The sequence below is a fragment of the Eutrigla gurnardus genome, assembly GCF_963514095.1.
Source record: "Eutrigla gurnardus genome assembly, chromosome: 3".
NCBI classification, from domain to species: domain Eukaryota; kingdom Metazoa; phylum Chordata; class Actinopteri; order Perciformes; family Triglidae; genus Eutrigla; species Eutrigla gurnardus.
In genome coordinates, this window is record NC_139917.1 from 19,404,091 (window position 1) to 19,430,888 (window position 26,798).

At 41.6% G+C, this 26,798-nt stretch overlaps 3 protein-coding genes across 4 annotated transcripts in view; 1 reads left to right on the forward strand and 2 right to left on the reverse strand.

The window, feature by feature from the left end:
* Positions 1 to 307: 307 nt before the first annotated feature.
* LOC311010420 (noggin-2-like) lies at positions 308 to 2,169 on the reverse strand. Its single transcript, XM_084004902.1, has one exon. The coding sequence runs from the start codon at positions 1,759 to 1,761 to the stop codon at positions 862 to 864; it is 900 nt and encodes a 299-aa protein (XP_083861028.1). The 5' UTR covers positions 1,762 to 2,169; the 3' UTR covers positions 308 to 861.
* A 239-nt stretch (positions 2,170 to 2,408) lies between these two features.
* Positions 2,409 to 8,603, reverse strand: LOC311010418 (target of Myb1 membrane trafficking protein). The gene is made up of 15 exons (XM_084004900.1): positions 8,392 to 8,603; positions 7,035 to 7,119; positions 6,611 to 6,689; positions 6,231 to 6,380; positions 5,856 to 5,990; positions 5,610 to 5,759; positions 4,989 to 5,105; positions 4,478 to 4,611; positions 4,348 to 4,390; positions 4,145 to 4,262; positions 3,756 to 3,822; positions 3,504 to 3,579; positions 3,343 to 3,393; positions 2,944 to 2,983; positions 2,409 to 2,815 (listed from the first exon to the last, which is right to left on the reverse strand). The coding sequence occupies exons 1-15, from the start codon at positions 8,462 to 8,464 to the stop codon at positions 2,673 to 2,675; spliced, it is 1,461 nt and encodes a 486-aa protein (XP_083861026.1). The 5' UTR covers positions 8,465 to 8,603; the 3' UTR covers positions 2,409 to 2,672.
* A 2,832-nt stretch (positions 8,604 to 11,435) lies between these two features.
* grk4 (G protein-coupled receptor kinase 4) overlaps positions 11,436 to 26,798 on the forward strand; it is a 40,306-nt gene continuing 24,943 nt past the window's right edge. The window contains exons 1-2 of one of the 2 annotated variants that reach the window (XM_084005202.1): positions 11,436 to 11,772; positions 26,625 to 26,720. In XM_084005202.1, the coding sequence (XP_083861328.1) occupies positions 11,721 to 11,772; positions 26,625 to 26,720 (148 nt within the window). In that variant the 5' untranslated portion in view covers positions 11,436 to 11,720. The remainder of the gene's footprint in view (positions 11,773 to 26,624; positions 26,721 to 26,798) is intronic. The other variant, XM_084005201.1, reaches the window with a different exon arrangement.

Sequence of the window (26,798 nt, forward strand, 5' to 3'; positions counted from 1 at the left end):
AAAAGCAAAAACATGATAGTTATTTTTGAATATTTTATTAGGCGATCACTGGAGTAAATTATTGATAATAATAGCATAGGCATCATCTTAACTTCAACCTGTTGCTTTATTCATGCTATATAAGACAGACAAAATGGGCTCATGGCTTCACTACTATTTAAAAAGGCAAAAAAAAAAGTTTCCCATATTCTGCAATTAAACATTTGGATGCTTGCATGCCTTTTTCATAAATGCAAATGAAAATCTTAAATTATTTTGTCACCACACTCCAAATGTCCCAACAGGATACCAATTTCTCTTGGATTTTCTATTTTAGTTTAGGGTAGATATTCCGTTTACATTGACATTTTAAACTTTCTTTGATGTAAAACATAAAAATGCATGCCACAAAAAAGGATAGGTGTAATGAAACCACTGCTGAAAACACACTGGAACCGCTGACACATTCATTTCCCACATGGTATTAATGTGGCACAACCCAAAAGGATTATGGGACTATGGAGCTGTATGCCAGTTTATTGTTACTGACATCAGACTTGTAGACAAACATTAATTTTTTAACCTGCAGATCATCACAGAAAGGAGAAAGTGAATGAGTAGCCTTTGCAGTACTTCATCACTGCATTGGCACTTTACTTTTAACTTCACTGGAAAAGAACATGTGGCTGAAAAAGGAGAAAATATTTGTATTAAATTCTGCATAAAGCCAGTAACATTAAGGTAAATGTGATATCTTCCCTAATGATTAAAAGCAGCATGATTAGGTTTAGAAAAAATAGTTAATTCAATCTTGAGTTCATCAATAAAACTCAATAAACAGTATAAAACATAAGCATATTAACCCCCTAGTGAGGAAACCATTCACTCACAAGAACATGCACATGCTGTGACCACAGGATAAGGCACTTGCCTCCACGTACACCTTTTCATGACTTCACCTGTCCCCATCTCAGTGTTACCATAAGACCCGTCGGCTTTAATCCTTCTGGAAAAATCGCCTCCCTCTCTGATGTCCGAGCAGTGCCAAGCCAGAATCTTAATGCGAGCCGTCTGAGCTCGCACGCATTCCATCCCACCAGGAAAGGAGCAACCTCGCACTCCATCTGATTTCTGGCAATCAGTGTGCCGCAGCCAACGTGGCCAGAAAGCCGGACCCAGATCCGCCCATTGGTAGCTCAATCCACAAGTGGCAGACCGCACTAACCAGTCTCGGACCGAGCTGGCGACATGTGACGGCAGGGAACCAAGGTCCAGATCTGCAGCTTCCTTTACCAGCTTCTGGTGTTGGTGTGCTGCAGCCGCTTTCAGCTCTGGGGAAGCACTCAGCTTAAACTTCTTCCTGGCAGTGGCGTAGTTGGGGAATTTTGCAAGCAGTGACAAATTACCCAAAGGTCGACCATCACCACGACCCCCGGAGGCTTCAGACGGCTGCTCTACGGACATCCAGAACGGGTCAAAAGAGGAGCCCATGAGACGCAGTAAGCGAGAAGGCCGTTGATGTCTGGGTTTGGGCATGTGGTGGTACTCTTCGTCTTTTGTCAGCAGGGTGTATGGGCGGACTGGCTGTGGGTAGGATGATAGACTGGCTCTCAGCTGGTGAAATGAAGAATCCCAGTCTGTGTCCTCCCTTTCTTGAACAACAGTCACATTTGGAAGCTGGATCTGGGTTGAAATGTTAGAAGTTAATGATGCAGATCCACGTGGAAGGAGAGAAATACAAATCCAGCAGAGACAGACAGCACAGTTGAATGGCTGAGGCATGGTTTTAGGTGTGGATTGTACAACAGAAGGATGAGAATGAGGAGTGATAGGTTTTCCTCTGGGTGCTTCAGGGACTCCGTGTACCCTACAGCAGACATCCTTGAGCGTGTGAGCAATAACATACCGGAATCAGTGTCGTATAACACAAACAGCAGACAAATTATCGAGTATGGCCAGAGCACACTTCAGCTCCCACTTCTTATCCAAGGCTCCGATGTTTTTGGCTTACTTCAAAGCAAACATGCCGGACAAATCTGAGAAGATCTGAGAGTTTACCAGCGTTCATTACCAGAATTACTACAATTTTAACAGATTCCTATGTGTTACATTAAAGTACAGAAAACATTTGTGTGGGATGAAAAAGTAGTTCCACACATTTCACAGCAAGCATGGAACAAGAAAAAAAGAAGGATCATTTGACCTTGATTTGGTGGAGCAGACACAAGATCCTGGAAAAATAACAGCTCTCTCGCACACAAAGACTGCACTCAGATCAGTTATAAAAAAATTTGCTTCGGGGTAAATTCCCTTCATGGTAGCTTGGATAATGATATAGCAGACAGAATTGAAAAAGATGCCAGATGCAACATTTTGCAGTACAATAACCACATTTATTATTATTCATCGATGCAAAATCAGCTGTCTGCATCAAAGGCACATGATGGCATAATATCAAATATATTGTCAACATTATACTTAACGGTAAACACCTAATGTAAGTTTGTTTGAATCAACATTAAAATAATACATTTCATAAATACAGTCACATAACGTTGTTTATACTTACATCAAGATAACAAACAGCAGGAATAAACTAAGAAATATTACATTTATGTATTGAGCTGATAAGGCAGCGGGTCTGTACTGTGTATGTTGAACGTCACATCCACCTGTTTCTCTTGTCCTCAAACTCAAAGTGAGAAAAGCTGGTCTGATCTTTCCTGTTGCCGGGCCGATTGTGGCGGCGGTCTGGACGTGGAGGGGGGAACGCTGCAAATTGCCTGGCTGCTGTGGTCCGATGCCTTCGCTCGATCTTCCAGGAACTGATCAAACTCTGAAAGGGACAGTTGTACGCAATGTGTGCGTGAACACATGACCACACAGGAAGTAGGCAAGAAATATAAAAACATGATTTTGACACTAAAATGGCAGCAATGGATGAGTAGAGAGAAAAAAACATACCTTCGCTGGAGACTCCCTCACTAACTGAAGGCTGATCTTCCTGCATTCCAAACACAATAAAGCACAGTTCGAGATCATATAATCCGACAGTATATCACACATCACAGGGCAATTCATCTGCTTTTCTTAAGAAAATTCTTAAATCTTCTCAGATTCCGACGCTATGTTTTCTTATTTGTGATTAGTTCTTAGAAAAGAACCCAATCTATGCACTCAAGAGGACTTTAAGCACATTTGTGTGCTGACATGTTTGCATAAAATAATTGGTTATTGCGTGATATTAAATTCTACAGTTGTGTAAAATATTCATTAATATTTCCTAATTACTATTTTCCTTTCAGTATAGTTGAATCACAGTAGCCAAAGCTACATTTTATATACATATATTCTTCCTCTCACCATATCACAAGATTTGTCATTGTTCTGGAGAGAGTTTTTCACTGGTGGCATCTAAAAAGGAAAAGTAATCAAGAGAGGGAAACTTTGACACCGTGTCCTTTTATTTCACAGTGTGAAATGTTTTTGTCCACATCCATGATGTGTGACGGTGATATACGCACCCCTCCTGTAACCTGCAACCTCGTATCCAGAGCTCCAGCGAGGCCTTCCACAGCTCCTGGGTCCTCATACCTGACACTGGGGAGACATTGTAATGCTGTGACGCAATATAGGCTGCAATGAACCAAATATTAATGTCAACACAGGTCTTTGGCCGCGAGTCGAACCTTGGACGTTGCAAATTCATGGTATGCTGTGTAAACATTAGGCTGTGTGTGTGTGGGGGGGGGGGCTAACCAGTTAGCACAGCTCACCTTTTCCTCTGGTCAGCCAGGGAGCTGCCTCTTGTCTGGGCAAACATGTCAAACTCCTCCTCCTCTTCTGCAACACAGATGTTTAACTCATGAAGTCACAAGTGAATGATTAAACTGCATATTTTTAAACATTAAGCATATGATTAAACACATCATATGCTCCAATAATGCATTTTGGGATTTCCTCTCTTTTCCTCCGTTTCCACGTTAGCCATGGTGTTGTTTGGTCATGTGCATTGTGTGTTGTTAACCCATGTGATTCACAGCCACAACATCCTGTTTTCTACCAGAAATACTCCAAATTCAAAAAAGTATGACTTCAATTTCAAGAATGTTTCACGTATGGTTTAGCCGTCACAAAAGAGTCAAGATCAACAAAGTTTTCTCACTGCAGTCGGCGGATTGCGGTTGACTGGCGCGGGTGCTGCTGACTGCCGGTTGGCTGGTTGTTGTGATGACAGCGGGTTGGCTGAGGTCGATGAGGTTCTGGCTCGTGGCGGAGCTTTGCTGGAGCGAGGATGCAAGGCATTGAATGTCAGCGTGTGAGCATATTCTCACAGCAGAACCGAGGAGGAGCGAGTCATCTTCTTACCTGCTGAGTGTTTGGAATCTGCGCCGCGTTGAGTCTGTCAAACCTAAAACACAGAACGATAAAACGAGCTTGAAGAAAAGATACATCTTAAATCGTATAAACCAAAACACAAAGCAAGGGCGCAGCACACCTCTCATAGCGGATGAAGGCATTGTTGAGGTCATCGTTGACCACGAGCAGCTCTTCGATGAACCCTTCATCGTCCAGCTGGGGGATGAGCTCCATCACTCGAGTCTGCATACTCTTACACACCGAGTACAGCTGCTGCTTGGACAGAGAGATTATTTCCTTCTCATCACCAATGACAGGGACTAAAGGAAAACTGTTCGTCTTTGCCATTTAATCCAGTCCAAAAGTTATGTCATGATCCAATGTAATGTACTTTTGTTGGTGTACAATCGCTGGTTTACTATTTTCCCCAGAATTCTTTGACAACGTGATATCTAAACTTGTACACACAGCACATCATAACTGCACAGGCAGCAAAACAGAGGCCGAAGGGAGAAAATGTAATAATGTGAAGTGAAACAGATTGATTATGATTATATCTAAGATTATGCTTTTAAAAACAATCAACAAATTGGACCAATATGAAACTGTAGCCCGCATAGTTGAATATAAGGTCAAGTACACACACACACCTGTAGCAGCTCTGTATCATCCCGCTGGCTCTGTCCAGGTATTAGCTCATTTAGCATTTCTGACATCACGGTGAGATTTCCCTTCACCAGCGACAGCTCGCTTCGCAGCTTCTGTTCCTGTATAAGGAAAAATATATAGATATTTTACTATTTTTATCAAATAAAAATAGTAAAATAAGCCTCAACCCATTGACGTATATTCTATAGTAAATTTGTTGCTAACTGAGATTAAAGTGACACTTTGCTGTACTGTATGAAGGCAACATTGGACATAGAAACAATTAATTAATCCTGTTTACAATTATATGAGTTATATTTGACATAATTTGACAGCAGGAAAACAGTCAGACAGTCAACTCTGACAACTTAAGTTTCACTCAACATGTTTCCCCCGGTCACATGTGCCCTGCAATGCTCGGTGCCCAGATTGGGAACCGCAAACCTGATTAAGACGTGGTTAAACTGTGGTCTATGTTAATGATTTAAATGCTGTTCCAGAGGTTTTCCCAGCCAAAACAGGGAGGAATCAAGATCAAATGTGAAAAGTGAAAGATAAACTGATCTCTTCACCTGCTCTATGCGGTCAGTGAGTGACTGGCAGGCGTTTTTAGGCAGTGGTACCTGGTCTGCAGATAGGGAAGCCGGTCCCCCACTGGACTGGACTGGAGGGGAAGTAGTCTGAGTGGGAACCCTCTGAGGTGCTTGTGGTTGTGACTGAGGTGTGGGAGCAGCGGCTGGGCTCGTTTCAGGAGTCCCGTTTTCTGGGATACTCTGCAAGGCGAATGGAGGATGTGGCGTATAGAAGACAGACATCTGCAGGTTCGCATTTTATTTGGTGTGTTATTTTCACGTTGTCGACAGTCTCACCCTATTTGGAGTGTGGATGGGGGACAGAGCATCCAGATCGGTCATTGGGAACTCCAGACCGCGTCTCCTCAGGTCGTCATATACAGTCACAACCCCTGCTAAGGAGGGAGAGCTACGAAACGCATCAGCCCACGCCTTGGGGATGGGAGGGAGAACATAGAGGAAGAACAATTAAAAAGACGGTATTATTCACCTCTGTAGCTACAACAGTCCAACTAAAGCAACTCAAACACAGATGACACAGATTTCAGGAGCAAATTGGGGTTTATTCAGGAAAATATCCAGCAGATTAATAGTGAAGAGAAATACTCCTTAGTCGTATTCCTACTGCACACAGTTTCTATCGTACTGCACTCTGTGGGAGCGTCGGCTTACCTGTATGAGGCTGAGCACCCTGTCATGCAGAGCAGTGGGGGGGTTATATTTGGGAAGGATGGAACGCACCAAAACTCCTTCAATAAACTCCTTCGACGCCACAAGAATGTGGAAGCGATGGCCACAGTTCTTCACACAGGCCTCAAGAACCTGACAGTGATACAGACCATACAAATATGAAACCATAATTAAATGTCACGTCAATGTTGATCTACCCACTTGTGTAAGCACTGAAACCGTCTCATGTAGGCCACCAGCCAATGAGATTCATTCTGGCCTTCGAATTACACTCTCACAACCGTCAATCCTCAACTCATGAAAGAGTGAATCAAATCTTTACACGCAATCAGTTAATAAATAAAAGTGAGATGCTTACTCACAGTCAGGGCCAACATGATCTCTCTGAAGTTCTTGTTTCCCACGATTCTCCTCTTAATGGCTTTAGCTGCATCTATGGGCCTGAGATATATAAAAACAGATATTTATAAATGAGAAAACAAGCAAAAAGAAAAGGATGAAGCACTATGCTATTGCAGAAGCATATAGTATATTAGAGGTAGTGTTATTTGTGGCACACTGCATGACAAACTATGAGATTGGCCTAAGTAGGTCATTCAGTCACAGCCAGTTGAATAGAAATACAATAGAAACCATAAAAACATAAAAGCACATGAAATAGGGAGAAGTAATATAAAAATAAAACATACATACAGTGTGCTCATTAGTCAGACAGGTAAGGCAATGTGCACCAGACACATTTTTTAGCTTCTTGATGAAACCATGATACTTGTGTGACCACCCTACCCCTCATCCGTCTCATTGATGATGTCACAAATCTCCATGTTGAGCCCCCAGTCCTCCGACTGCAGAGAGCCACCGGTCGCTCGCTCTGTCAACAGAGAGAATCATGTGAACTTACAGTTATACAGTAACACTGATATGGAAAAATGTGGCGATAATCAGAAGACTTGCTTCTGATACCATGATCTTTGCAAGACAATAAGAAGTCATGCAGGCCATTTTAGCCTTTTAGAACTCATACAGTTGCGATAAAAATGTGAAGCACAATCCACTTTAATATATTAAAAAATCACGTGAAAATGGGACAATGCCATGTAATAAATAGTATCTGTGGGAAATTCTACACTGCATTTACAGTAGTGAGACTTGAGGTTACACACCTCAGCTTTTAGTTTTAAAATAATTTAAAAATACATTTTTGTGACTAACTAAGCAACAATTAACAGTAAAGAAATGCTTTTTAATAGAAAACCATTGTTTATAATAATATAAACATGTATTTCCCTCCAAACTATTTAGCAAATAGAAGAAAAAAAAAAGATTTCTTTGTACTCCAACCCTCAAAGGCTCCTCATAAGTCTCTAAATCTCCTTCATTCCTTTCCACCAACACACCACACACTCCTCCAAACCCTCACCCATGCGTTAAGCAATCCCATTTATCCCTCCCTCCCTCCCTCCTCTCTCCTTCCCCGGCTCCCTCTACTTCATGTGACTGTCAGCTGCTTCGGTTCTCATTTGCCTCAGAAGTAGCTGAAGCCTCGCTGACATTCATGTGTGAGAAAGTGGATGAGTTAAGAGGAAGGGAGGCTTGAGTGGGTGTGCAACATGTTCTCACTATGAATGTCATGATTTCCTGGGTGTTTGCTTTACAAAAAAAAAGAAGAAGCAAGCTGTTTGCCTTAATGAGAAAACACCCTCCGCTTTAAAGGTTGTGTAACATAACATAAGATAGTTAAAGAGCTTCAGAGACACTCGTGCATTTAAAGTGTGACACAGTATCTTGGAAAAAAACATCATCTGTGATCGAGGAAGTGAGAGGAAACACAAAGTGGTTCCTTGATTCGCCAAATCACTTGTCGCATAGGTTGCAGCAACCAATCACACGGGAGATTGAGGCACACGAGTCCCGCCTCTGTCGCGTCATAGGCTCTAAAGACTCCTTATGTCAAATTTCTTCTTTTTTAATTTAGAACAGAAAAACAAACTTTAAAGTGTTATTACGTTTTTTGACTACATTTATGTGAGTGCGATTCATAAAATACCAAAACACATTATTGATTATGCAAATTAAATAAACGTCACATTAAATCAAACGGTGAAAAAACTCAAGAGTTTCAAAAAAGCAAACTGCGACTCACCGATTCTCTGACCGACGGGCGTTGAAAATGGGTTTCCGATGAGAAACTCCATTTTCTCTCCGAGTGAAAACATCCTCGCAGATGACGAGCGTCTCCTCCAACTATGTTAAAAGTAATTCGGCAAAAACTGCTGCTGAGCTCCAAACGGCGGAGTTTCCTTTAGCTTCCAGCGTCCACCGCTGCTTCTGAGGCGCACGGGCTCTCTCCGGGTGGTCACGTGACCACGGAGCCAGGAAACGGCCGACAACAACACAGAGGCGGGCAGACTATAATATAAACATCCAATTAAAATGGTTAAAACGTTTCCTTACAGGATACGCTACAAAAAGATCATGTTGTCTTTAGAGCGTCATAGCTCCGTAATGGTTTGCGGTTTGTTTCCTCTTAAACTAGAGAAACGGGGCTAAACAACACATTTTTCTGACAACAAATGCTTAAAGTACTAAAATACCTATCTGTCAAGTAAATGTAGTGGATACAAGGTGGGATATTCCCCTCTGAAATGGAGTGGAAATATGCAGTAGCAATGGAAAACACTCAAGGAAAGTACCTCGAAGTTGTACATGTATGTGCTGTAACTAAGGACACCTCTGCAACTATTTATAAAAAATCTGAAAAGTCATAATTGTATGATAAACATGACCAATTTTCTTCTCTTATACTTTTTTGAACTGTCATCAAATTGAGTATTTTAGGTCAATAGTTTCTTTGGGACAAACTCTCTTTGTGAAGCGACCTCAAAACTAAGCCTGTTCAAGATCACTGGAAAAAGATGCGAACATCATTTACATCCTAAGGTTTATGACTCCAACATCAAGGATTTGTCTTTTCTTCCCATTGATTTCTAAATAGTGTGTCCTGCTGCTATAGATCCAAGATCCGCCAATGAGAGCTAATGTACAAACGCAAGAAGATTATTATTCATGGTCATTTTTGGTCACAGAATTCATGATCTTCGTTTAGCCTTTTCCATGCACTGACAGGCTGGTGGGACACGAGACACTAAAAGCCCATGTACATACATAAGTACAGGTTTATATGAATGATATGCATTTTGAGGGGCAGATAAGTGTTAACTGGTTAGTTTGTCCTTTCATGTCAGCAGCACCACCTAGTGTCTTACATGAAGCTTGCGATGTTTTAACATAATTTTAAACCTAATAATAAAATATATTTGAACCTCATCTTTGAAAAGCCTAAAATGAGACTATACAAACGCTGGGTGTATTTGGAAATTAAATGTTGAAATAGAATAACAAAAATCTGTATTATATTGGTGGGCTGGTGGGAGCTGCTGCAAAAATGTGCATGTTTTTCATATGACTCTATTATATAACACTGCAATTAATGATTATTAACGTTATGTATTCGTCTCATGCCTTCGTCTCCCATTAACTGATTGATAGTGTGGATTTGAAAAATTTAGAAAATAGTGAAAAATAAAAAAAAACATTCGAAAAGGGGACAAAAGCCACAACCATTGGCATGTTTGGATGAAAAGTGACTTGAATGATTATCAGAATAATTGCTAATTAACTGTCTGCCAAACTACTAACTGATTAATCGATTCAGCTCTACCTATTTATACTGTTGGGGAGTACTTACATCTGTAAAATACAACAAATATCTATAAGTTCTTTATCATTTTATTTTTTGTATGCAATTTTTTTTATTTCAAGCTGTCAAATAATCGTAGTGAAGTGAAAAGTACAATATTGTACTCCTATAAACTACTGGATGTCGACCTTTCTGTATTTATGCATTAGCACCACTAGGTGGCAGCATTTAACCTGTATTGACTAATGAACGACCACCCATCTCATCTGGTAGTGCGGTTTCATGTTGTTCCAGACTAGCGGCCGTACTGACATGTAGACATGGACAGTGGTGCATTACTTGGTGAAACATAATTACAATCAGGGGTGATGACTCAGTGGTTATAGTTAGAGAGTAATAGCTCCCACGTGTTGAAGCGTCATTCATAACTTGTGCCTTTCATGAGGAAAATACCTTAAATATAAAGTAAGAATATAAATTGAGGTGCATTAGGTGGCTAGAATGATTCCAAGGGCCCAGCATTGACAGGGCCCCTCCAGTGCATGGGTGGTTTGGGTTATATTCTTTCATAGGGCCCCAAAATGTCTAGCCAGTCAAACAGAGATAGAACATGTTTTGATTGATCAGTAGCTTGACACATTCTGTGGTTGTTCAATCAGTGATGCAGCGAAGATGAGAGTCTGCCCTCAGGCCTCCCTGTCTTTCTGACCCCAGTCGTATAAAAAGTAGAAACATCCAATGAGGCCCGTTGCTTATTCTCAAGTATCATATTCACAGATCTCTCCATCTTCGTCGAGAACAAATTGCATTAATACATCACAACTTTCACAAGCACATGACTTCTGTTCAAACACACTAGCTCTCCTCAAAGTATCAGTGGGTTCAGTTGATCGAAAAGTCAGATTAGAAAGCCCCGAGGTAATGCTGGGTCATGTTTGTTGCCCGCGAGGAGGAGTAAACCATCCGTGTAATCTTCTTTTTTTCCAGGCTTTTAATGTAACAACCATTGTTCACATAATGCGTCCTCGGTGTCAGGCCTTGGTGGCCAAAAGCCTAATATTACATTATACACGGCTGTGCAGCAGAACATGATGGGAAGGAAAATGTTCAATTCATTTTGGATGAAAAGCAATATTAGAATGATTAATTCAAGGAAGCATCAGAGATCAACATCACAGATATTCCAATTGGCTGTTGTTGAGGAGACTATTAGGGAAACTTGCAGAAAAAAAACCACACATCAGCGCATTTTATATGTTATTAATCCAAAATGTGCTAAACAATAAATGTCAGAATTATCCGTAATTTTGGGAGACTAAACCAAAGATGTTGCATGCATGTAAACCTCTGATGAATACACTAGTGTGTGCGTGAATCTGTGTGTGGTTGCGCTGGTTGTAAATTGATCCCTCCTACTCTCGCTGGTTCGTTGTGCAGAGGAGGGGCGAAGGAGGAGGAGGAGGAGGAGGAGGGAGTCGAAGCAGGAAGGAAGGCAGGCGGAGAGGGAAGGGAGGCAGGCTGTGAATGCTAACAAGCCCCGACGTAGTCACACAGCTCCGTAGGTAGGGTTTGATAAAGAAAAAACCCCGTCTTGCAATGGAGAGGAACGACGACCACTATTAAACCCCTACTATGCGCCAGCGCTGCGTTCGCCCTGTGCGCGTGCAGCAGCCTCACCGTCGTCGGCACGTTTGATCAGAAAAAAAAAAACGTCTCTTTTTTTTTCCGCTGAGTGAAATGTATCGCGACTGCTCAGGATTCACATTCTGACAATGGAGATTGAAAATATCGTGGCCAACACGGTTCTCCTGAAGGCGAGGGAAGGTAAGCACGGCTTAATGTAAAAAAAAAAAAAAAAAAAAAGATTTAAAAATGTGTTTTTTCTCCCCCCCCCCTCCTCCCTCCCCACACCCTCCGCACCTCAACGACATGGCCACGGACGAGCCCGAGCTCTCGGCTGTCCTCCTCGGGATTTATTCGCTCTCTGTCGTCCCATCCCTGCGCGGCGCTTTGTCTCCACCAAAAAACAATATTCCGTTGAAAATCAGCTGTTTGCACACCGACAACACACGTATCGTAGCGGGCAGGTTAACGCGAGGCCCAGCGGGCTGGAGATGAACAACGCAGGGAGTGTTTGCAGCATCGCGCTCAGATGGCAGCGTTGCATTAGAAGCTGTACCGAGCATTTTTTCACCCCCCCCCCCCCCCCCAACCACACACACACACAGTACCAGTGGTTTTGTGGATATTTACAATTTCTCATGACATAACGGGTGCAATGGTATTCACATTACATGGTGCTGTAAGAGTGGATCAAAATATAGCTGCGCAGTGGGGCTCCGTGTCTCCGTACAGCCTCTTCCTACCTGTCATTGTACGTGTGTTAATCAGGAATGTAAAGTAAACGGTGTGGTATTATTTTGAACAGAAATATATTGCCGCTTGGCTGTTGATGATGGGGACTCGCTGGGAGGAAGGTATGCCATTATAGTGGAGGGTTTTGGGTGCAGTAGGGGTCTGGGAGAAGGCCCACCACGTACCCCGGTGGCCCAGGCGCTACAGCCCCGGCTGTGCGCGCTGCTCGTTGGGTCGGTGATCCCGCATAGCTCACCTGGAGGCGGTAAAATGAGGCGAGTATCCATCTGTTTTTCGGGAGATGGAAGAGCAGATTACTTCTTTGTGGCCGGTGAGTGGGCGCAGGGTGGGTGTGCAACACTGTATCAGCTGCCAGAGGAGGGTAAAAAAAAAAAAAAGGTGTTATACTGCTCAACGATTTCACTTGTGTGTGTTTTTTTTCTTTCTCTCTTCCAATGGGATCGGGCGCCAGCATGATGCTCTATGGTTAGAGAGAATAGTGTCCGAGTTGATGCGTTTTATTCGAGATCAAAGTCGCTCCCAGTGCGGCTGCACGGCTCGGTGGTCGCGGTTCGGTGTGCGCATGCAGAGGCCTCCCCCCTGCTTATGGTTTGCATTATGTTGCGACTGCGTTTCGGTTCAAGACCAAACGCCAACACTGCTGTGAAATGGATTAGTCACAGCAGCAGTGAATCCATTTCATAGCAGCAGCTGCTGCTTTACGACAAACCGGGCTTTCCTTTACCTGCCGTTAAATGGTGCGTGGCAGTGTCATGTATGTTGACGGCACTGATCGGATCCACAGGCTCGGTACCTGTGTCCTCAGCCAGATGCTCCAAAAGGCCCTCGTGGATGAGTGTGTGAACCACATGGGATAGAAGGGGCCCGGTATACCTCCATAAGTTTACCGTCATTTGTTTTGCTCCAATGTAAGATTTGTGCAGAAATATTTGGTGATCAATAAGGTGACATGTAGCCTACTGTGATTGTCAGTAATCATTTTAATTTACCAAGTTGAGGTATTACTCAGCTATTTGATCTCATAACCTCTGATATAAACTAAAAAGGTCTGTACTTGTAGTCTTATGGATTTGTTTGTTTAGCATGGACAGTCAGTGTTTTTTTATTTCTATACTTCTCCCTGCTATACCATTCAACGTGTTAATTAGCACTCAGATTAAAATCGCTAATGGCTCCCAATTTATCCCTTTAAGGTACACAGGAGACTAATTGGATTTTAATTAGGCTTTCCAGAGGTGGGTGTTTGCAGCTGTCAAAGTGTTTCAGTGTGTCACACTGACAGTTGTCAACACCGGTAGTGTCACAAGCCGTGGTGCGAACCCGTCCCTTTAAACACACAAATCCAGACAGAAAACGGCTCCCTTGGACCTTTTAATTCAACAGTCTCTCCTCGATCACCTTCAGGCTACACAGCATCATGGCCTCTGCGAGCGGTGGAGGAGTACAGGGAGGCTGGCTACCAGCTGCATGAGCCGGGTCCAAGCCACTGAGTCGGCAAGGGTATGCCCTGCTGATGTGTCCTTGAGCAAGGCATTAAATCGGTTGTTCTGTGACTCTCCTACCTCGTAGAGATGGGAAATGACAACCAGTTTCCCAGTGTAATTATAAGTATGCATGCTGCAAGAACAACTGTAGGTTTTGCTTGTTAGCTGATATGCAACATTAACTCCATCCTGCATGTCTGCTGGCACCAAGGAGACCTTTGAGTCCGGTCACAAGATGCTTTTTTAAAGTAAGTTTTACACACCTGTTGATGTGAAACCGGATGGCCAGAAGTGAGAAGTGATATGGCAGGGTGTGTCCAGTCTGCTACAGTTGACATGACACGTCATGGGAAGTGTTTTGGTGTTGTAGAGATGACACTGCTCCCGCCACTCCACACCTCTGTTTCTGTGAAATGTATATACAGTTTAGTACAGCGTGTATTTCCGACACATATTACAGTATTTAGATTTTTCTATTTGCATTCGGGCTGCGGGAGGTGGATGTTGCATGAGGTGACAGTCGGAGGAAGTCATTGCTATGAATTGCTCCCCTTAGAATATATAAGAACATTTTGGAGATGGTGTTTGTGAGAACAGCAAGAGGAAAACTTTTGGCATAGATGCAGCCTACAGTTTATATGGATGTAAAACTTCAGCCACAACATTGTTTCCAGATAGTCTCATGCAGTATAACATCATAATTCAGTATTTGCCTGATAAAATCCAACCGATATATTGAAGGGCCAGTGATAATGTTATATCACAAATGACATTAGTGCATACAGTTTGTTGGCTGGTATTCACAGAAAACTTGTAGTACATTATGCAGTTAAAATCACTTGAGATAATTTAGAAACAGTGTTATCATACTCTGTCCCGCAGACTCCACTGTTTACAATACTTTGCAGCACCTGAGTTGGCTGAGCACCCTATGATAGTGGAGCAGATGGCGGTGTGAGGTCCGTTAAGAAAAATAATGTTTACTCTTCTGCTGTAAAATATCCTGCCTCCATTACATTTATTTGCCAGAGCTCTTTAACAACCAATTTGGAGGGTCCTTTTGATCAACTTCACATAAAAAAAAAAAAAAAGATTGCACAGGAATCACTTGTTGATATAAACTGATATGTTTCTTGTAGCTGAGCATGCAGCTGTGTCTCAACAAGGAAGCAAGTGGGAAAATTTATATCAGACATATTTTCATAGACCTAAAAGGCAACGAATGCTATCCCCAATCTCAAACATTGCTGACGCTGTATGTTGTTTTTTTGTTGTGTGCCTTAAACCTGCATTTTCTCTGTTGGCCATCAGGGGGCGACTCCTCTGATTGCAAAAAGAAGTCCGATTGCTAGAAGTCTATGAGAAAATGACCCTACTTCTCACTATCTCAGTAAATATTGTAAGATGGCACTTAATGATCTCAGTTGCTAGTTTGATATCTACTTCAATACAGCATGATGGTTATTTAGTAAATCATGGCCCCATTTAGACAGAAATAGATGATGGAGTAGGGAATGATTTAGAGCGAGGCTACTTTGAGATTGACAGGTTGCTACCACGACCTCGCTACTGTTGCTGCCATGCTACCAATGCAATTACCTGCTAAGATTATATTAACATTTAGGTTGGGAAGTTTATCTCACATTATGGAAGCAGAAGTAGGTTTGTGAACAGCTTTACACCATAAGTCTGATTGAGCCAGATACAGTAAGGTTGCCACTTCTGTTCGTCAGATCCACCTTTCACTCCTCTGCAGTCCAAATATGGTCACTTCCGTTTACTGGTGATTCAAAACCAATCCACAAAGCGATGGGTGACGTCATGATGACTACGCTCACTTCTTGTATGCAGTCTATGGTTTTATATGATCTGCTGAAAGATAATGTCTTAACGCTGACTGTATTGTAGGGGTGGGGAAAAAATATAGTCTTAGATGCATCGCGATGCAGATGATTCTGAATCTTTTCACAAATGTCAAAAATTGATGATTTTTATTAACGCTAAAGGCAAAATGCAAAATGCAGTGCCTGGACAGTCTGTGGCGTTGCACATAACGAGACACACGGCAACCGCTGCATTTGGGTCAAAGACGAATAAGGATTTTAAAAATGGAAAAAAATGAAATTGGCTAAAAATACCCATTAAGTCACTTTCTATCTTTATTAGAGTGTTTTGTATATTACTCAACAACAGGAATTTGTTTTAAGAATGCAATAAACATTTTTCAGTGAATTATATGATTTCTCCCGTGGGAAATGTCCCCCCTGGGTAACGTAAATGGTTTTCAAAATTAATTAAAATTTCTATCATTGTTGGCATTTAAATGTTTTTAGATAATTATAGTTAGAGGTCAACAAATAATTACTTCTCAGAAAACAACATTTTTATCAGAATTAATGTAATATATTTGGACATTTATAGTGAAATGGCTTCATTCGTTCCTGTTTGTCACACAATATTTAGTGCCAAAAAGAGAAAAAAGATGGAAAATGTCTTAAAGATTTTTCACAGTGTAAGTAAAAGGGTTGTTATTGTATCCTCACCTAAAAAAACACAATACTGTAATATAATATGAAATTTGGGTTGAATTATTTGACTGTGTCATTGTTACCCAGAATGACATGCTGTTAGCCAGGAATGACCACTGCACGATTTCAGTGTCAAGTATTTCATTAAAGGCTGTTTCAGGAACATAATTTGTAACCAACATAATACAAAGAAACTGACAACTGTTAAAAGATCTGAAAAAGTGATTTCTTCTTTTTTTTTTTAAATCTTTAATTTCATGCAACAATGTAACAGCGACGTAACTATAAGAAAACACGTTCAGTTGTTTGTAACAGCATAGCATCAAAACATTCAAACAAGCTTTTTGTTCAACAATGTCAGTGTTAAAGTCACCAAGTGACCAAGTCATTTGCAATGTTAAAATATTAAAATGTAAAAAAAACTAGAGTTGATTTTTCTGAATGTAACAATAGATTTGTAACACTTAAAATGCCATGGATTTGATTTCACAATAAACTCACCTAAAAACAACAAATCTTTCAAAGTTTCAGTTAAGTAACTGAGTTATTTATAACAACTACATTTTTAGTCTAATACAGTAACTAACTGAATGTTCAAGTAACTTTAAACCAAACTTTTCTTTTCATAAACCTGTTAATGAATTAAACTTTAAAGCAAACAATTGAAACTGCATTTTTCTCTTGGATATCTTTTCTTTTATCACAGCCTGAGGGAGCGGAGCAGGTGAGGTGAGCTACCAAAAACTTTGGAAGGTTTTCCAGTCTTGGGGACATAATTTCGATGAGCGATTCGTATCCGGCTCAGGTTCTGACAGGATGGCTTGCATGTCAGATGCATAATAGAAAATCACATCAGGGGTTGTTGGCCAGGCAAATTAATTTTTCCCCATTAGCTGTCGCATGCAGCTCACCTCAAGTTCATTGCCAGCTAATTTGACAACTTGACCAATGAATGGCATCGCATCGTATTTTACAACTACAAACCTGCCAACCAGGTCAGGTGACAGTTGTTGGGCTGTTTCACTGGTTGTGGGGTTCTTCTTTTTGTTCCCCATACTTGGAGCTGCAGTTTGTGTGTTTGTGGGGGTCTTTGTGATAGCATTCTTCCTGGCCCTGAAAAGTCTCTGCCTTTCTTTATTAGACAGTGGCATCTGCAAGGACAAAACTGACCCTTAAACATTGTAAGCTATACTAAAACTTTATTAAAAAACATAAAGATTAGTTCAGTATATATATATATGTAAAAGATATTTATTAGATAGCACAGTTGAGAGAGACAGGACACGGGTAATGTCCTGTGGTGCTATCATTGAAAAAGATAACAAAAAATGTCATAAAAGTTCAAAAATACATAATATTGCCTCATTAATCGTTTAATTAATCATTAATAATAATAAAAATATAACATTACAACATCAATCAATGCCTAAAAAGCTACAGATACTGATAAAAATCTGAATTGATTTACATGTCCATCCTGGATAACAGAGGACATGTCCTGGGTAACAGAATATCTTTGTTATCCAGGGAGGACATATCGTTATCCAGGGGGGACAAAAAAACAAAATTTCCTTTATAATCAGGCACTAACTGGGTCTACTATATAAAATATTAGCTTAATCTTCAACACATCAATGTCATATTTCACATGAAATAGGTCATTTAAAAAATAAAAAAAATAATAAATATTTTATTAGCGTTATCCAGAAAGACAAATGATTTGAGGATGTCAGGTACGACTGACCGAAAAGGTAAAATATCAACATTTTAAGAGAGACTTACTGACCTTGTGCTCTGTCTTGGGGGTCCTTCGGGGTCTGTTGGCTGATGCAACACCCTGCAATATGACTATCCACATCCAAATATGGTCATATATTGCCGCTTTAAGTGTGTTACCCAGGAGGGACATTTGGGAATCCAAAAGTAGGGACAAAAGTATTTCTTGAATAAAAATGTAAATAAGCTTAGTGTTGTTACTATATTTGTAGGTGTCATTACAAACATCAACACAATTATGCCCCAGTGCATAATTAATGTTTTTATTAAGATTTTTGACAGTTTTAGCATATTTTTGTACATAGATTTTAAGCCCGGACGTTATCCAGGAGGGACAGTTTTGTACTTTTGAGCTAAATAGCTCCTTGAATTTTCATTTCTTATAGTAAATACTCCTGTGAATAAGTAAAGTGGGGAGAGTTGAGTAACAAAATGTAGTGTTTTAAAATTTTTATATATTTTTAACATTATAAATATGCTTCGGACACCAGAATTGACATGCCGCGTCTTTGACCCATTTACAATGATAATGTTTCATCATTCTTGGCTGAAATAAACACTATTACTGCTTTGTACGTGTTGTGGAAGTCCCAGATATACGCCGGGAAACTAAACGCCGTCCTGTCAGTTTATACCTTTACCCGGAGGGGGATTGGTGAATCTCACAGAGCTGTATTCTTCTAAGTAGCAAACTCAGTTCAAATTTCTTACATCGAGATGCATCGATAATCGGTTTATAATCGTATCGTTGACCTCTGAATCGTAATCCAATCGTGAGGTGCCAAGAGATTCCCACCCTTACTTTATTGTACACTGCTTTTTTGAGAGAAGATGTACCACATAGGCAAGGAGAATTCCTAACTTGGACATACAGACAAAATCAGACCAGTTGCTGACCCCTAATCTTGATATCTGTCAATTTCAGGTTGGTTGCAAGTGCTTTTACTTCAGTTAGAAATGACTACATTTCCCATAGTTCAGTTTGAGAGCCGATGTTTACTTGTTGCAGTCAGCTGTGAGTTATAAATATACCTGGCGGGTGCATGATTGGGGCCTGACAGAAAGAGCTCTTCCAGTTGAGAAAAGTTAGTTGCGAGCTAAAACACAACATTTTTGGATGTCTGCAATGCAATCTGGTCTTTTGAGGTTTCTCATTTAAGGAACCTAATTTCTACTCGGTTTGTAAAATGGCAAACTTGAGGTGCTGACGATTGGTTATGTTGCCACAAAAAGTGTTTTATGATGAAATGAAAAGTGGACTTTTAAATTTATACAAACTGGCGGCTATTCAGTGAAATACACTGGTAAACCTTGATTTTATGTCCGTCGCTGCCTTTGGTCTCGATCCAAAGATTCAAGCTCTGGGAGAGAAATATGTCTGTTGCTAAAATGAAAATATCCAAAGGGCACATAGGAACAGGATTAAGTTGTGTAGCAGCTGAGTGTTATTGCCCTCCAATACAAACTTGTATGCAACAGGGACATGTACATATGTTCGCATATTTTTATACTCAAGTTTAAAGACTGATTGAACATTTCACCCAGCTTCTTGCTGTGTTACTTGCATCATTCCTACAGTCCTCATAAAAAGGAATGTGAACAGTTCAGTGTTCACATTCCACAGACAAATAGTCGAAACTAATGCTGCTTATATAAGTCATTTCCACAAGCGTTGTTATTTTTTGGTGGGGTTTTTTGTTTATCATTGAACATTACATATGTAAGAAGATATAGCTCTGCTGTTGGAGTCTCTAACCTCCCTCTGTCCTCCCTCCACCACCCTTCAAGTTGCAGGCTAGCAGGTCCTCTCAGACCACTTGTGAGAGTTTTCCTGTGACGTTAGCCAGCGTAGCTTTATTAGTTTTGTGGTCATAGTTGGGCTAACACTTGTTGTCATCACTCTGGGGTGTTTCCTCCAGCTGAGGCTCATAAAACACATTGCTTTGTGACTGTCCCTTGATGTGGGATTCATTTTACGGCTATCACACCCACAAATGGGCTGTGCAGGGAACGAGACGCAGTGTGTTGCGTACGCAGCAATGCTGCATGGCACAAGCAGCAGCCCTTTGCTGGGTGGCTACCGGGATGTTCATTAGCGGAATTGTTGGCAAGCTGACTGAGCATGAAGAGGCACATTTTCAGGCACTTTGTGAACATCATAGGGACGTTGTTGTAGCTGCCTTATTAAATGTTAAATGGTCGTTCCCTCCTGTGAGAACCCAGCTGTCAGCCTGAATTAACAATGTGTACGGCTGAGTGTATTTACAGGTTCTTATGGTTCAAATAAAGATTTATTTTCTCTAAAAACAGGTCTGGCAGAGTCGAAGTCTAGTAGCAAGCATATTAAATATCAACGGTCTTTCATGCTTTTTCAGTTTGCCTTCTTTTGCAAGATTAATTGAGTCCCAATTTTGCCATATGCCCTTGGTTACATTTTATGTCAGCCCTGCTTTCAAATATGACTTGAAGGTGTTGTCTTATCAAAGATAATCTTCAAGGTGTAATATGTGCTATGTTCCACACCCAAGGGCTCGCTGCTGAAGAGGCTGCTCTTGTGCGTTCCTGCTCTTTTCGGCGTGGCCATGAAATTAACCAGCGGGCCCTTCATCTGAGAGACAGCTCTAGATATCATATAGATGATTAACCTTTCAGTCTGTCCTCTTACGCGCTCGAACTCTGGGCTTCTTTCTCAAATTTAGTCTCACCATGTTCCCCCGCCGTCCTTCCCTCCCCCTTCTCCCTCAAGACGCTGCAAAAACAAGGGTCAGTTTTCAGGCACGTCTCGGCTCGATTTAATGGAATATCTTGAACACAGAGAGAGATGCTGGTGGAGGAAGGAAAGGTCTGCAAAACAGCGCGACACGCTGCTGGAAGGAGCAGGATTGCCTGTTTATGTGCAGTGTGTGTGTGTGTGTTTTATGCTCATGTGAAAAACTGCATGTCCTACCTTGTGTGATACCCCCCCTTCCGCCGCCTTGCTTGCTTTGTTGCCGTGTCCTGGAATTTGCTCTGATGTCATAATGGTCATATTTTTGCACGTGACCCAAGCCTTCTCACAGTGCTGTATGGTGAGAAGGAAAGGGAGAGAAAGGGGGGAAGTCTGGCCATTAAGAAATAATGAAGGCAAAACAAGAGAAAAACTGTTTACATGGGGGAGGGGAGCAAGAAGCCGAAGTCGGAAAGAGAGAGAGAGAGGAGGAAAAAAGGGAAGGAGCATGTCAAAGAGGTGAGGATTACAGGATAGCAGCGCTGCCAGATATTCACATGTTTCTCTTTTCCTCTCTCTCTCTCTCAGCTGATGTGTCTTTCAGTGCTAGTATAGAGACGGATTACCTTATGCAAACACTGGGCCTTTGCTTTGAATAGGCAACACAGATACTCACAGCTAATGTTTTCCTTATCAAGGGCTTCTCTAGCCAATCACACGCTGTAAGGGAGAGAGTGACTGGGAAAGCAACAGGCCGTTCATTTATCATGGCCAGGCTCCATTGTGCCCATGTGCGTGTGCATGCTCATATTACAATAGGCCTAAACTATGCATGACCCTTTGTCGTTTCCTACCATTTAAGTAATGTTTTTGGGAGGGTACCATAGCTGTGTGATCACAACCTCTGCTGATGTGACTGTTGGGTGGGTGTCAGACCTGATGTGGGGTATGGGCTGGTACCAAATATTCAAGGTATGCTTGCATTGGCCAAAAATATCTTGGTAAACAGTGTTATCAGGCTTTTTTAAAGTTAGAAAAATGCAGTTGGTGCCAAAATGTAGTGATGTTTATTTATGCTCAGAAGTCCACTCCACACTGACCCTGATCTTTAATTTCCACGTTGTTGTTTTTTTTAAAAGTCAAGGTTGAAGAAATTGAACCTTCTCGCACTCATGATAAGTCACCGCGTGCAAGCGTGTAGCCAAACGGCTCCAAGCGGATCGTGTGAAGATGTAAATACTGGCTGTCGTGGTTGGTCTGTCGCTGTCACAGACGAGCTGGATTTTCTGGCCTTGTGGCTGTTATTCCGAGTGTCGGTATGTGACATGTGTTCATCAGATGGGTGAGCGGCGTCTCCCATATGGCGATGCAAAATAAAGATGGGTTGTGAAGACGGCAGTGCCGCACGCCTCTGTGCTCACGGTAACATCTGAAAAAAGTGGGAATCGCAGCACGAGAAGTTGCCAGTGATACTGTTTCCATTTCCAAGTGTTTTTATTTGTATCTCTTTTAGAATGGCCATTTGTTGTCTGATTAGGGGTGCAAATAGGCACTTCACGTGTCTATGTGCCACATAAAAACACTCAATGCTCACATACACCCACGATAGCCTTGGGCCAAAAGAAGCTCTGATATAATTGTGACAACCAGCAACAGGTTCATTATTTTCAAGTTGAAAAATGAGCTTTAGACGTGTACATTTAAATATCTGGCCTTATTCGCACTTCATGCTGCCGTTGATTTTCTGAAAGCTTATAAGATCAAATGCTTGAAAATCTAGGCTATAAACGCTGTCAAGTTGAGTCCAAATGCAATCGACCTCTGTTATAGGTATATAACTGGTATTGGCATTCATTGGCCAATACCACTTTGCATGTGTTTCTTTTTATCACTGTAAAACAGGTCTGAATATTTAGGTTGACATTTTTTCTAATATAAATAGGAGGTCCTTGGAAAAGTGAATGTTTTTTGAATGTGAAATAAGTTAAAAACTTGCCCTGAGATGATACTTCCACAGTCTGTGTGACCAATCTGGCTTCTCCTACATGAGATGAAAGAGACGGAGGAAAGGGAGGACAAGGAGAGGAGTGTATTTGGGACGGTGTTGGCCCGTGTTTGACGTGCACATGCATTAAGAGCATAATGTGAAAACAGCCGCTGATCACTGGGAAGGACAGAGAGCCGAGACGGAGACAGAAGAGACCCATGAATGTAGCATTCATTAATGGACTCATAGCTCACTCCAGACAGACAGATATACAAACAAAAGCTGCAGGAATATACTGGTCTACTCCGTTTATGTGTATTTTTTCTACTGTTTCACAGACTCCTGTGTCTTAAATACATCGAACCAGACTTAAAAATGGAAGAAACATACCAAAATCCACCTCAGACACAGAGTAAATAATGTTGGTGTATCCATTCCTACTGTAATAAGAGCTGCAAGTCAGATCAAAGTGATGGATAGTGATCGCCCAGGGACATTCAGAAGTGCTGTTACTTGGTAATAAGACATAAATGCTTTGCAGTGATGCCATTTGGCACTTTGTGTCACATTAAAGAAATATCAGGTGGTTATATTACTGTTTTGTTTTAAGGAAGGAGAGAGAGCGAGAGAGAGAATGTGGGGCCCGTCGTTGGTAGTTGTGCACCCAGGAGAACACCGCTGTCCATAATCTTTTATGGGAAGGAATGCGCATCCTCGTGGTTAAGAGGCATGTCTCCTGATTTGACATCAGACTTTCTCAAAACGTTCCAACTTTTGAATCTCATCACTGCCGCACATGCGCAGACTCGCCCCGAGATCCTGCGTGATGACCTCAGCGCCGGCTGCAGCTCGGCTATGAATGAGCGAAGCTGCTCTGAAGTCGGTGTTTATGGAGGGCCCCGTTCTCTCGGAGGGGAGAACCAAAGTTAAATAAATACTTGCTCCATCCTGTCTGCATTAAGGGCCTGCACACATGGCTTTGACGTCAGAGTGACATTAAACAGGGTGGGGTGGCCCAGCCAGCTCCGACAAGCACGTGCACTCGCGGGTGCGCGCACACACACACACACACACACACACACACACACACACACACACACACACACACACACACACACACAGAGAAGCTTTTAAAATCCCTGTCTTTCTTTTCTTGTCAGTATCTTTGTTAATTTTATCGTTTTTTCCATTTGATCCAATGTTTAGGTGACATTTCTTCCCCTTGTGTCTTTTATACATTATACCAGCATTGTCACTTTAAACGTTTATTGGTGCACACATACTTTTTCCCTCTAACAACATAAGCTTCTGAAAGGGAAGAAATCACTCTCTGTGTTGAGCTGCTTTCACTGTAATCATGAGCGATTCCAATCAGACATTTTTTAATTGTTTCCTTTTCCTGCAATGAAGGGAGTATATTTTCGTGCATTTGCTTACGTCTATACCTCTGTGGGTATGTGGGTGGGTGTGTTCGTGTGGGTGTGTGTGTGTGTGTGTATGCCCTGCAGCCCCACAACTGGTCTTTCAACATGCCTGTCAACATCTACAACCTGATACCAGTGGGATCTTATAAGCACTGTTAACAAAACATCAACGAGTAGCTGCTCATAACTCTCCAGTCAAGCCATTCAAGGTGCGACACAGTTGCCTTTTTTAATCCGTATCCTTCCACTGCTTGTCCACATAATAAATAGATATAATATATAATAAATAGTTTGTGATTGTTATAATTCACTGTGAACATAGGACAGTACTGGAGGGTAGTTGTAGTTGGTTTCATTTAATTACACTGAATTGTAATTTTATAGGTTGTTGTTCAATCAGTTAAGCTAAGATAACTATTAAGTGCATTAGTTGTCACTTGTTGCCACGGTAAATATTCTGCAGCTGGATGGAGAGCAGTCATACACCAGTGTCAGGGAGGCCTGGCACCCACAGAGCCAGCCGACTTTTACTGTTGAGCACTTTGATAGGTAATGTCACTGTAGTGAAACCTGACGTTTACTGTCAAACTCAGCCATTGGTTAATTTTTTCCACGCTAACTGACAACTTGATCAGTTGATGACTCATATATGCCCACAGGTGTGAATGTGAGGGTGAATGGTTGTCTCCATGTCTGTCTGTATGTGTCAGCCCTGTGATAGACTGAGACCCTTAAGTGGTGATTGATAATGGATGGATGGATGGAGATATAAAATGACATGTTTCAGTATTGAGGAATGGGGATGTTTTTGTAGAGGTGAGGGCATGCACGCTTTACATGCTTGTGTGTGTGTTGGGATGGTGTTGTTTTGCAGGTGTTTGACCACAGTGATCCTCTCTATGTATTTGTGTTGAAGCTGTCACATGTCACTGCCAGACCAGCTGGTGTCTGGTGAACTTCGGGGCAGAGGATTTCCCTGTCTGTCATCTTCAAACCGTCACAGTCTACATGGTTCACTAGAGCTCGGGCTAGTTTGTTTGCTCATTGCTTTAAAACAAGGGTTGAGGGTTTAAAACCAGTTGTATGTCTGTCTCAAACTCATTTTCTACAATCTAACAATTTAGTTAATGACTGAAACCCAGAAAGAAGAAGCATTGTATTATTATCTTTTTTTATGTGAAATCTGTCCACTGCCACGAGTATTGAAAACGGTCAAACACCAAAAGTCATATTTGAATGCATTGCACTCTTTTTGACTTATTCAAGCTTTATTGGTATGAATGTAGATGAAAAACAGCTGATTTATTTAGCACAACTTTTGATAAATTGGTTTTGGCTGACAGTTCTTGAAAACACGTTTATGATTCTTCAAAATAAGGTATTAAAAAGGAAGTTGTTTTTGTGTGATTTTTGTGCATCCATGTCTATTGTAAATAAATGGACATTCATTTCTATCGTGCTTTTCTAGTCTTTTCGACCAGTCAAGACGCTTTACACAACATGCCTGCATTCACCCATTCACACACATGGCACAGCCTTCAGGGGCAATTTGGGGTTCCGTATCTTGCCCAAAGACACTTGGGCATGCGGACAGGAGTCGGGAATCAAACCATTGATCTTCCAATTGGAGGACAACTCGCTCTACCAACAGGGGCAGCTGTGATAATTGTGCAAATTGTGATCATTATTTTTTTCCATATCGCCCAGCCCTATAAAACCAGCATTATCTTTGTTGCGTTTTTATCCAGAAAATTGATGCTAATCGTCATCACACATGCATGTTAGTCCTGTAGGAACTTTTCTTGTGTCTCTTTAAATGTCTCCTACTTGTGTGTAAAACTGCAAATTTGCCAAACAAAGCATTTATTCCTCAGAAAACTCAACTGACTGCTTCATCTTCAGTAATCTGACTGTCCTCAAGGAGTAAATACCTCAGTCCGCCACATACACATTAAAAGCACCTCTGCTGGTGTAAGAATGGACATTCCAGTAAAATATATGGGGTGACCCCCTGGTCCTTGTGCCTGGAGGTCATTCACCCCTAAGATATGGGGTCATCTCATCTGGAGAGGGTGTGTGTGTGTGTGCGCGTGTGTGTGTGTGTGTGTGTGTGTGTTATTGTGAGACGAGATGTGTGCATGCCCCATGATCTTTGAAGCTGTCAACATTCTTAACCGCATGCTCAGTCATGATGCATAGAGGTGACTGGTGAGATGAACCAGCTGTCCCTGCCTCTGGGCGCCGCAAGGTCAACATGCTCACGCTAGTCACGCCGGACTGGATGAAATCTTGTTCTTGAAGCAGAAATGCCAACCGTTGGCCACGGTTAAAGTGCAATGTTGAAACTGTGACTTGATTGATGGACTGATGTGTATGTCTCACTGCGTCTCACAGGTGGAGGAGGGAAGAGGAATGGCCGCAGTAAGAAATGGAAGGAGATGTTGAAACTCCCCCACATCAGCCAGTGTGAGGAGCTACGCCGCTCTATAGGTAAGGAACTTTTGTGTGTATGTCTGTGTGTGTCTCTGTGTCTCTGTGTGTGTGTGTGTGTCAGAAAGATAACGTGCC